The 12,436-nt window shown below is 45.3% G+C and overlaps 1 protein-coding gene across 1 annotated transcript in view; it reads left to right on the top strand.

Annotated features, from left to right (window-relative positions):
- The first annotated feature begins 2,859 nt into the window (after window positions 1–2,859).
- The window catches only part of UPK1B (uroplakin 1B), a 28,294-nt gene continuing 18,717 nt past the window's right edge, over window positions 2,860–12,436 (top strand). Inside the window, exon 1 of the mRNA XM_008514597.2 lies at window positions 2,860–3,231. Within this exon, the coding sequence (XP_008512819.1) occupies window positions 3,095–3,231 (137 nt within the window). The 5' untranslated portion in view covers window positions 2,860–3,094. The remainder of the gene's footprint in view (window positions 3,232–12,436) is intronic.

Genomic DNA, 12,436 nt, shown 5'->3' with positions numbered 1-12,436 from the left:
ACCGGTGACTAGAGCAAAAAGCGTTGTTACCCACATTCCTAATTTGAAGACCCTCCAGATGCGGGGCCAGTTGCTTTCCTGCTCAGTTTACACTACAGCTCCTTCCCTCCCCCATAAAAAAGTGGATTTGGAGTGAGGGGTCTGTTTAGGGAGTGCAATGTTTGTGAATGTTCCAGTGGTTCCTCGTCCCAAAGATGAGAGAGAGAAGCCTCAGGAAGGCTGGAAAGTGTGAGGGTGTGTATAGGACCGACATCTTGTAGCCCAGTTAGAAATTGCATTAGTCACCAAGCTTGTTAACTTGCCTTGGAACAACTAGAGAAGGAAAAGCATTGGAGGGGATGGTGCAGTGGCCTAGCCAAGCAAAGGCGGCATGCACAGCCCCTTTAGTTCCAGATTTCTAAGAGGTACTGAGGGTGGATCTGGCAATCCTGGAGTGTAGGTGAGATTGGAGGATACAGACTGGCTGCAAACCAATGAAGGGGCAGAGCACCCCCCGGTGCTTAGGGGAGCTGGTTGGGGTTCTGCGAGAATTCTCATCAGCCACATCTATACAGCACCCCCGTCTACGCTGAGGCTGCTCGCGGTGAGCCGGATGGTGGAGAGTGGTGATGATGACTAACAGAAAGGACAGCAGCCTCTCCCAGGTCACGTCAGATGACGTCGCTTCACTCCAGAGGGGCGTATACAGGGAGTTGGGAGGGGGATTATTGGAGAGAAGACCTCCCTCCTTCTCCCTCAAACTCCCAAACCACTGGAGTCCCAAGTCTAAACTGTAGTGATAGGAAGAAAAATCTGGGTCTTTCCAACTGAACTGAGATTTTTAGTAATGAGAATTTACTGATGAGTTTTGGAATTGGGTTAAGATGTGGTTAAGGGAGCCACCTAGCCAGAGGGAAAGGAAAGATTAACAGAACACAGTTAGAAAGCGATTACTGGAAAATCAATCAATCATATTATACATTAAGGACCTGAAATTCCTCATGTGATCAGCTGCAGTTATTGTCTGAAAATTAATCTTCCTTTTCCTGGCTAGTCTCTTGTTTCTTGTTATTGGGTTTTGTGTTCATTTTACCTATTTTGAAAAGATTCGTGTTTATCTTCTCCCCACATCATTCTAGTAATAGAAAATAAAATGCCTAAGACATGAATGGAAACTGTGCTCGTTTGCTTCCTTGGTACTTTATCACAAAGATTTCCATATGTGGCACATGTTTTTAATAACTTGCATGTTTCTCTTTTTTATGATTGTGATATAGATCCTTTGTAAACAAAGAAACTACCAAAAAAATGGAAAAAATGTCATTCATATCACATCATCCAGCTATAACCCTGTTATTTATTTTATATTCGTCCTAACTCTTTAACTCACATATATATGTATATCCTTTTAAAAAAATTAAAATGTGTCAAATTATACAAACTCTTTTGTAATTTGCTTTTTTCATTTTTAGCACTTAGAAGAGTGCCTGACATATCATAAATTCTCAATAAATACTTGTTGAATAAATGAATGAATGTATTTCCATGTCATTAAATATTTTTCTGTGGCATCATTTTTCACAATTGTATAGAATTCCACTGTGTGAATTATGATGCTGTATCTAACCAGGCCCTGGAGAGCTGAGGAGGAAGAAGGCATGTGATGGACACAGATGCCCTGTGCAGGCCCCCACAAGGTAGAACGTGCTGCCCGGCTGCTGAGGGTACTGGCAGCTCCAGCCCCATTGTCAGCCCCCTTCCGGGATTGCCTCAGCTACAGGGAGCTGCCTTCCCAGGGCGACCCATATCTAAGGCCTGACCGCAGAGGGGCCCACTGCAGAACAACTGAGGCAGGCCGTCTTCCTCAGAGTTTCCTGGGGCTAGAAGGAGGGGATTGCCCAAGGCTGTCTCCACTTCCTGGCAGCTCCACTTCTCCCTCTGCCCACACCTGTTTCTTCCGTCTCCTTCCCATGGATGTTGAATCCCTAATAAATGCACTGCCCACTAAACTCTGTCTCAGAGTCTGCTTCCTGAAGAGCCTCACCTGTGATAGAGCTGGTCCTGAACCATGAGGAACAACTGAGTCTATTGATTTAAGTACTCAGCAAATTCTAACAGTACGGCCGTCATCCATCGCTAACACCAGGCTAAATCAACTGTGGCGCACGCGCACCATGATATGCTACGCAGCCATTAAAAGAAATGTTGGTGCTGTACGTGCAAACACACTTACAAACACTCCCACTACAACCACCACAGCCAGAGGCATCTATCTATAAGTCCTGGATAGTCCTTATTTTTTGAACCAAACAGCAACAAATAGTGAAATCATGAGGAAACGATCTTTCTAACAACTGTGAATTAGACACCAAACTCTGGCCTTCAAAATCTCTCTCCAGTTCTTCCTTCTATTTATTCAACTGATGGGTGAGACTTCTAATATTATTACCATGGAAATTTTATGCATTTTCTGAAATGTTTAGGGTAGAAGAAGCCCCTCCTCACCTGATTTTTATCTTAAAAAAAAAACTGTCCAAAATAAAAATTAAACCTCAAAAGAAATGTTGGTGCCTGTGTGCGACACATGGCGACTCCAGAAGAAAGGCAGGAAGGGAAGGGTGGACCGGGACATCGTCAGATAAGTACTTGAGCCCTCTCTCTATGCCTGAATTTCTCCCAGTCTGTTTCCAGATCTCTTGCCCGTTTTTAGTCTTTGGACCCCCTCCAGTGTGAGCATTACTTGGGCAATTACTTTCCCCGTAATGTAGCAGATGCAAGTTAACAGATACTGAAACTACACAAGACCTTAGACAGATAAACATGTACCAGCGTGACTTTGAGCAGTCAGGACAATAGAGAGGACTTTTAATGCACAAAAGCAGAACAAAGGATCAAATCACACTAATAAATCAAATCAGAACAAAAACGAAAGCCTCGAGTGTGTGTTCGAGGAAGCCCAGACGCAGAAGGAATCCAGAGGAGTGATGCGCTGAGCGGGGTCCCGGGCTTCCATCTGTCAGAATCACTCATTCCAGAGCAGCAGAAATCTACCAGCGGAGTTTCCTGTGACTTCCGGCCTCGGCGAGGCAGGTTCAGGCAGCCTCAGGCTCAGCCCATGGGAGAGGCCTCCTCCCAATCACAGACCCTTCCTGGTGCCAGAGCTTGGAAGAACTGCCGCAGGGTAGAAAAGGACCTCAGGGCAGCGCGGCTCGCAGAGCAGCCGGCCCGGTGCCAGGAGGAGGAGACGGCGCTGTGAGTAGATGGATGTCGCTGGGCAGGGAAGCCAACCGCACTCTCTATGGTGGGGTTGCTTTCCTGGGAGGGGGTGCTAGGGCTCTGAAAGGGAAAGGAGAAGAAATGAATTTCCTGAGGCATAGTCTGTCATTTTTTGTACTTTAGAATATTGTGATTCTTTTACTTGAAACTGTACAAATTACTTTCTTAAACCCTCTGATATATTGTTCAGTTCTCAGAACTGAAATTAAAGTTCTACCGGGGGTGTTATTCCCCATCCCGATTCCAACCTCAAATTTCCTCACAGACCAGGAAAAATCCAAGAACCCTGGGAAAACCTGTATCTCCTGACTAAATCTGAGAGAGACTTCTGTGTGGATGCCCAGTTTCCTTGTGCAGTCAGAAAAGCAAAAGGAATTTTAAGGAAAGGGGTCATGTTCTTTCTTAATAATCAGTCTCTTAGCCTAGAAGAGAAAAAGTTCCCCGATGGCTTGTCAGAAACGGTTTGGTCCTGCCAACTCGTAATGGGATTTGTGAGGCAGTGAGTGTACTCACGTTTCTTCTCTGCAAACAGTTCTGCTTAATAAAATGTGTCAGTTGAAATAAGTCAACAAATTAGCTTTATCTACAAATGTTATTTTTACATAATTTATTTTTACTCTTTGCCAATTAGTTGATCCACCAGGATCCGAAGGTCCTAAATATATTTTTTGTTCTAATGACATTTCTACACATAATACAAATTTAGTTTCAAATAATGCTGGTATTATTTTATGTTTATAAGTTTAATGCCCCACTTATAACTAGCTTTGAAGATTTTTAAATTTTTATTAATTTTAATGTCTTCATTTAATTAAAGACAATGTTTATTGATCATTTCTTGCCTAAATAGAGTCGCTAAGCACCAGAAGAAAGAGCTCACTTAGATTTTATATATATACACGTTTCAGTTATATATATATATATATGTATATGTATGTATAACTTGAGTTATATAATTTTCAAAATTGTAAAGAAATAAGTTTTCTTTTGATTAACTCTTCTTGATCAGGAGAAAAATTTCTTATTTTGCTTTCTGCTACAACAGACTTTTATGCTCTCTGCTATAATAAGCTTAAAAATCAACTCACCTATTTTTTTTAACTACCTGGAAAGAAAAATAGACTTGTAAATCCAACAGAGACCTTAGATACCATCTAGTCAAGAAAAACAAATGAAACCTCAGAATTTCTTTTTGACCTTTCTGCTTACATTCTTACCCAGAGCAAACACTGACCAGTCCTAGAATATGCTGGAATCTGGGCCTCACTGCCATGCGAGGCTGTCCACGCCCCTGATGGGCCACTGCTCCCTAACTGAGGCAGACACCAAATTCAGGAGGAGGTATGCTGATCTCACCTCCCCAAGGAACCTCCATAGTCCTCCTGCCCTGGGTCCGGGCATCCTGCTGCCGTTGCCCACACTGGAGGTCCTTGCTTGGCTGAGAAGGCCTGAGCCATTGCTTGCATCTTGCTCCTTGACTTGGGGTGAGAACATCACAGCAGTGCTGTCCACTAGAACTCTCTGTGATGATGGAAATGTTCTATACATAACTGCTAACCACATGTGACTGTTGAGCACTTGGAATGTGCCTAGTACAACTAAAGAATGTATTATTTTATTTAATTGAATTAATTTGAATTTAAATAGCTACATGCAGCTACGAGTTACCATATTGGTCAGAGCGGGTGTAAAGCTTTAAAGCAAGAGAAACTAATGGAGGCTGAGAGCCATGGTATCACGGCCATGGGAACCAGCTCCTCTTTTCAGCGTTCCCAGGGACTCCTCCTACCCTAAATTTAAGCAGAGCAGGAATTGTCCTCATCTAAAATCTCCACACCCATCTTTATTCTCGCCTCTAAGTCACACAGGCGTCTATTCCTGTCCGGGGTTTCAGGGTCAGGCCTAAAGCAACAGCATATTGTGTTTGTTTCTTCCTCTCCTGTTTCTCCTTTTTTTTTCCCTTTTGTTAACCCAAATTTCTCTAGCATGAGCTAGAGTTTGAGGTGTGGTTTGTGTGTTCTCTGGTCCAACAAACTTGGGTGAGGAAGAGAGGCAATGAACTTGAAAAAAATGATCTCACACTTGGCGGGTGAGTCTCACGTCTTTTTCTTCTGCTTGGAAAGTTGGTTTGTTTAGTTAGCGATGGTTTTGAACCTTATTCAGTGTGTCTGGAAACATCAACACTACGGATTTGAATAATTTTTATAAGAAAACAAACTGAATGAAGGCACAAAAAAGAAAAAAAAGAAAACTCTAGCCTTTTAAAAAATCTACACTCCTCAGAGCAAAGGAACTTGCAGAGTGTTGAGCAATTGGAGTAAATCATCCTGATGCCAGGCCGCCGGGCAGTTCTCCACAGGGTGGGGCCCACGGGGGCCGTTCCTGCACATGGAAAACTTCGTGAGGTGAGCTGCACTTTCAGTCAGAGGCAATGCTGTTTCTGAAGCGACAGCCACTATTCTGCCCTGTGCCCTCTACCAATCCCACTTTTTAAAATTCACCCCGTTTGCTTCCTTTCCAGCCCTGCTAGGTTTAAAAAGAAAAAAAAAATCCGTCTAACACACATGAGGGAGGCGATTTTTGGAATAACATGGGAAAGTTTCTGTAGACCCCATATTTGAAATAGCTGCTACATACTGGGGCCTAAAAGGGTAGGGAGGAAGGGAAGACGCCCCCTATCACCAGAAGTCAGTCTCCATCCACAGACAGCCAGCCCCATGCCCCTAGATCACGAGTTAGGACGCCATCTGTCTAGGCTCTGCCCTCTCCTTGGGCCTCTTTCCCTCATGTGGTGTCTTTCCTCTCTCTCTGGAAATATAGGAAAGAATCTGAGAAAATCATTCCCAGTGAGGCATTGACATTGATGCCTCGTCAGACTCCATGTGCCTCTTTTATAGGTATTTGCACTCTAAATCAGGAGCAAAGGGGTCATTCTCTAGTCGTGGGATTTCAGAAATTGGGTGAGGAGTGAGGATGACTTTGAATGGAGGGCGAGGTGGAAGGCTCTCTCCTCGCCAGCTTTGTTTATGTGACTCCCCCAGTGGCTTAACTTGTAAGGGAAAGGCAGGCTCAAGGGCAGGGCATTCAGAGTTTCTCTTAATTTTAAAGAAAAGTAAAGAGAGGTGGTATCTCTCTACCTTAAAAAGAAGAATGCAGGGCACCCTGGTGGCATAGTGGTTGAGTTCGCACACTCCACTTTGGCAGCCTGGCGTTCACAGGTTCGGATCCTGGGCACAGACCTACACACCGCTCATCAAACCATATTGTGGCAGCGTCCCACATATAAAAGAGAGGAACATTGGCAACAGATGTTAGCTCAGGGCCAATCTTCCTCACAAAAGGAAAAAGAAGAAGAAGAAGAATGCAACAAATTCAATAGAAGTCTGGCTTAAGGGTCAGGAGATCAGGACTCGAATCTTGACTCTGCAAATGATACCTAGATGATTTTGAACAAGTCACTTCCCCTCTTGGAGCCTTAGATCCCTCATCTGTACACTGAGGGCACTGACTACAAATCCTCCAAGTTGGCAGCCAGAGCTGACATCCTGTGATGCTGTGAATGGACACATGGCCAATAATGGCCTAGGATAAATGACACCTTAATTTCTCCCTCGTCACATACCTTCTTAGTTAGACCAAAACTACCGAGAGTGTAGTCATTGACTTCTAGATGTGTCACTCATCAATTAATTTGAAAGTTTATAATTTTGTTTCTTTAGTGCAGTTATTTGTCAAATTGACTTTTTAAATGCATGGCCATCTATTCCTTTGTGGATTCAGAATAACTTATTAAACAAACTTGGGTAAAGAAAAGAGGTAACAAAGTACCAGGCTAGATTGCCATGGCACAGGCGAGCAGGGAAGAAAAGCCACACACATGGACCCACCAAACAGGACACGGTTTGAGCTCCCTGGAGAGCTGTTTGCTCAGGGCAGAGAGGGAGGTGTGGAAGCAAGGATCTTTCTGGGCAAGGGTCGATGGGGAAAGAAGAGGTTTCAGCTGAACTTCAGAAGGTGGTAAGGAGTTCAGTGGGCAGAAATGAGAGCAGGGATTCCAGAGGCAGAGCCATCCGAAGCGCAAGGCCTCCTGGATGCATGATGAGGACGCTCCGAGGGTCGGAGGAAGGTAAGCAGCAGGTCCTTGGGAAGCTGGTGGGCTAAGGAGTTTGTGCCTTATCTCTGAAATTGCCCACCCTCTCTTCCATGTGCCAGAAGGAAAATGAAATGGTTGAGTCTGGACAAAGCCTGTAGATATAGGCAAGGGAAGTCATTGGTCTGTCTCCAAGAGCTCAAAGCCAGAAAGTTCCCAAATTCAAGTGCGACAGAGCAGTACGGGAGAAATCCGGATTTGAAGAGGTGGGTCGGCAGGAGAGAATGGGCGGACAAGTGGAGCCGTGAGGCGTTAGGAAGTAAGAAGGAGCCTGTGGCTGAGGCGGTTGGTGGGGCGGGAGCTCTCCAGGGTTCCCCTTTAAATGGAGGCAAGAGGGAGCCTTGAAGGGGTTGAAGCAGGGGAGTGATGGAAACTCAGAGCTGCGATTGAGGACGGTGGGTCTCAAGACTGATTAAGGGACTGACACCTCGAAGGCACGTTTATCTTTGTGGAACACTACAAAGTGTGGATATATTAAATTTAAAGTAAGTAGATCATTTTGACCTAAATTCGTACTATAAACTAGATTCCAGCTAGACAGGTGGTAGCAGATACCTAAGACTGAAGAAAAATCTGTGAGAGGAAAAGGCTTGAAATGACAAATTTTCATCATTAATTTTTCTTCAAATTAGGAAATGACGGCAATTACTCAATTTTGGCATCAAAGTATGTTGCCCCAGTAGGTAGACTCTCTGTGCTCTGTATGATCATTTGAGAATGTCTGCTTTAGAAAGTTCGCTCTGGCATCACTGTGTGGAAGGGAGACAGAAAGTGTTGACTTCATCTGAGCCAGCTGTTAGGGGCTGGCATCTGAACTGGAAGGAAAGGGTAAAATGGTCTCAGGAAGCATCAGAAAATGATCATTTATTTCCTCCTGTAAAAAATATAAATCAATCCAAATCAAGGGGTGTATTATTCAGGGTTCTCCACAGAAATGGAACCAATAAGATAGAGAGAGAGAGAAAGAGGTTCATTTTAAAGAATTGTCTCACGTGGTTGTGGAGGCTGGTGAGCCTGAAATCTGTAGGGCAGACCAGCAGCCTGAAAATTCGGTTAAGAAGTTGATGTTGCAGTCTTGAATCTGAAAGTGGCCACCTGGAAACTCCGACAGCGTTTCTATGCTGCAATCTTGAGGCAGAATTGCTGCTTCTTTAGGAAACGTCAGTCCTTGCTCTTACACCCTTCGATTGACTGGGTGAGGCCCACCACATTATGGAAGGTAATCTGCTTTACTCAAGGCTACTGATTTCAACGTTAATAACATCTAAAAGATATTTTCAAGCAATATCTAGACTGGTATTTGGCCAAACAACTGGGCACCATATTCTAGTCAAGTTGACACATAAAATTAACCTTCCCAGGGTCTCTGTTTCAATACTTCCTTATCAGGCAGGCAGACCAAAACTCAAGAAGTTATTAATTTCTTAAGGCACAGCTACTACCAGGCCCCAGAGAACACCATAGTTTATATTCTGGAAGTAGAGAAGGGTCCATTTGTCCCTCCCTTTTTTTCTCTCTCCGTGCCTATGCCCTTTGGAGAGGTCAAGAAATTCATAATTTTGTTTTAATAGCCATCAGTGTGGAAATTTATCAGAGTTTTTCTTCTTTTAACCTAAATAAGTTGATGAGTCTGTCCTTATGCATGGGCATTTAATAGCCTTCCAAGAGCCCTAGCTTAGCCAGGTCTGATTGTTTCCTCTTGCAGGAATCACGCTGCCCCCACCTTGAAGTGCCCCAGGAACACAGCCCTTCCTAACATTCCGCCAGCTGTCTAGAATGGAAGTAAACTCACTGGCCTCCGTTGCCCGGGGGTCTTTCCTAGAAGTTTTCCACTGAACGGGAGTCTTCTTGACGCAGAGACTGCGTGATATCAACTTACACATTTTGACTAGGATTTTCCAGCTTCACTCTTGAGTGTCTTCCAATGTCTTGGGTAACTGCCTCTGAGCTCAGTAATTTGCCTACATGTTTCATTTGTGTTAGCTCTAGAATGGTGGTTTCCAACCACTCTGGCTAGCCACATGGTTAGAAGTTTAGACCTGACGAGGGGAAGCTCTGGGAGGCCCAGGCTCCCCGCTCCTCTTTTGGCCAGATTTTGATCAGCTTTTGTATATTAGAGTTCCACGTTGAAATCATAGTTCCATGAGTCCTTTGAAAATGTGGCTCTGTTTTAAAACAAAATTAAATCACTAGCTTCAGGTGCCCTCACCACTCCCTAGTCTATTAGCTCTGGTCTGTCTGCTTCAGGAAACCGAGGCAAAAGTAAAGGAAATTAATGTTGGATGGGTAACTAATATTGTATCAGAACTTCACATATATTCTCGTTTAATTTTCACGGTAACTCTCAGCATGAGGATTACGATACCCATGTAGAGATGAAGCTGAACAGGATTAAGTAACACCCGAGGTCACAAAACTGCTGAATGGTGGAGCTAAGATTCAAACCCAAGTCAGTGGAAAGCCCCTGTTCTCTCTACTTCACCAAACTCTCTACTTGTTCTGCAATAAAGGTGTAGGCAGAAAATTCACTCATGCATTCACTCATTCATTCAAATAGACATTTTAAAATTTACTTTATCTGCTCTTTTGTTTAGCAAAATAATCTATTGCATGCCTACTATGTGTCAGGCACTGTGCCACTTTGGACCTAGAAAGACAAATAACACAGGGTCCCAGGGCTTCGTCCTGCTTTGGAGGACAATAAAGTGCAATAAAGTGCAGGAAGCCATTCATAGGTTGATAGCAGGAGGAAAGAATGCACAAAGGGAGCAGGATGGAGTCCCCTCTGAGTCCCTTCTGTGTCAAAGAGAAAGCAGCCCCAGCACAGAGGAGGACATCGAGGGCCATCCCTGCACCACCTCGCAATCCGGAGCAGAGGCCCCAGAGCTGGCTGAAGCAGGATGGCCGAGGCCCAGTGTTGGGTGTTAGCTGTTCAGGAATGCTGATGGAATGCACACAGGGCCCCTCCCTCGCGGACGTGCTGCTTGGTACCTGCCTCTCGCCACACCCCAAGCGCAACTGAGAAGCTTTCTTTCCTTCCCCAAAAAGATTTTTTCCCCCATGAATCCTTCATGGGGAATAAAAATCGGCACAGACGGGTAAGGCTTCCTCCAGCAGAGCAACCGTTGAACAGGGAGCAGAGGGAAGGTGGGAGGGGCAGCTTCACCTCAACCTGGGAGCCTTTGGCTGTGGGACCAGTCACCATTACAACCTCCCTTCTATGGCCATAGCCCAGTAGGCCGCCCCTCCTGAGCATCCCCCTGGGAATTATTTGTCATTTCCTACATTTGTAAACAATCTGGGTGTTTGCCAACAACTCCTGCCTCTTTTATCTCAGTGATCACAACCACTCCATCAAACAAGTTGTGTTTTACCCATTTTGTAAGTGAGGAAGAAGACCTGGGTGGCATTGCCCAGGGTTATAGCATGAGGACTGAGCAAGACGGGGCTTTGAATCTGGGCGTTCTGACGCCGAGTCCAGTGTGCTCACCATTAGACCACAGCCACCGGACTACACTGTGAGGTGCCAGAAGCCCACCCTTGGCTCCCTAATGGCCACCCCTCTTGACATTTGCAGTCTTTTGGGGAGTACAACAAATGTTTTGGGTCTTCTAGACACCAACCTAGTCTAATTGCCAGTGGCCAAGGAGAGGCTGAGAGATGCAGACTCTCTGCCCGGGTGCACCTTCTAACAACTTCGGTCCCGAGGTGGGGGTGCGAGAGCTGCAGGTTTGGGATACATTTAGACAGATTTTCTGTGAAAACGTGTGGGTGCGGCCTGGGTTTGAGGAAAATGTGCCGCTATTCATGCAGTGTGAGGAGCTAAGGAGACAGGAACCTGGAGAAGTGAGTGCAAGAGGCTCGTGATTCCAGCCTTCACAAAAGCACGATCTTCTGAGCAGGAAGCTGTGTCTACCCTCCTGCTCCCAGGGCTGGCAAGGAAGCGAGGCAGCGGCTTCTGGTACTGAAAAGATTTGCTCTGCGGCAGGACTTTACAAATGGGAAAGGGTTAAGTAAACGATCTGGAGCCAGGCAGACCTGGGTTTTTTTTTTTTTCCTTTCTGCTTTTTCTCCCCAATCCCCCCAGTATATAGTTATGTATTTTAGTTGTGGGTGTGACCTGGGTTTGAATCTCAGCGTTTGCACTTTCTAGCAATGAGGCCTCGGACAGGGTAATTAATCTTTTCAAGCCTCCTTGTCTTCGTCTGCAAAATGACAAGAAACCAGATTCTCCCCTGGACCCTCCGGAAGGAGGGCAGTTCTGCTGACACCTTGCTGTTAGCCCCATGAAACTCATTTCACACTGCTGGCCTCCAGAAGTGTAAGAGAATACGGTCATGTGGTTTGAAGCCACTAAGAATGTGGTAACTTGTTACAGCAGCCATAGGAAACGAATGCAGATTTTGGTAAAAATACCCATCTCTCAGTTGACAGGATGAACAGTAAGTGCCCAGCATGCACCGAGAACATTGCAAGTGCTCCTTAAATGACAGCTTTCCTCATCATTTCATTATTTTGGAAGAGAGGAGTGACTTTCTAAGTTGTTAAGTGCCACTGATGCCAGAGGCCTGAAGGAGAAGAGAGAATGTAGTGAGGCAGGAGAACAACCTAGTGGTCAGCGACTTCAGAGCTCCTTGCCCATCCACACATTCCTGCCCCTCCTAAATCCAGCCCCTGCCTCCCCAGGGCGGCCTCCCTGGCCTTTCTTACCACTGGCCTGTCTAGATTTCTCCAGTCCATGCATCTTGTTGCTCAAACCAAGCTCGTGTCTGCCTCCTTCCTTCTCTCTCCCACTCTTATCTCACTTCCCCACCCTCATGCTCACTCTTGCAGTTTTCCCACTGAAAATTCATTGGTCTCTTCCCCTCTTTGTAAATCTCTGTGTGGTGGAGTCATCTTTGGGAAAATATGCATGTTATGGGGCACAATTGGGTCATCGCTGGGGCCAAATTCCTTGTTCAGGGTCCCTTCAGCTCCTTTCTGCCCCCAGAAAGCCCCTCTTTGGTGCACAACCCTACTCTCCCCCTTTAT

This window comes from Equus przewalskii, chromosome 18 (assembly GCF_037783145.1).
Source record: "Equus przewalskii isolate Varuska chromosome 18, EquPr2, whole genome shotgun sequence".
NCBI lineage: Eukaryota > Metazoa > Chordata > Mammalia > Perissodactyla > Equidae > Equus > Equus przewalskii.
The sequence above is the reverse complement of the archived record's forward strand: the minus strand, read 5'-3'. Positions and strand labels throughout refer to the sequence as shown.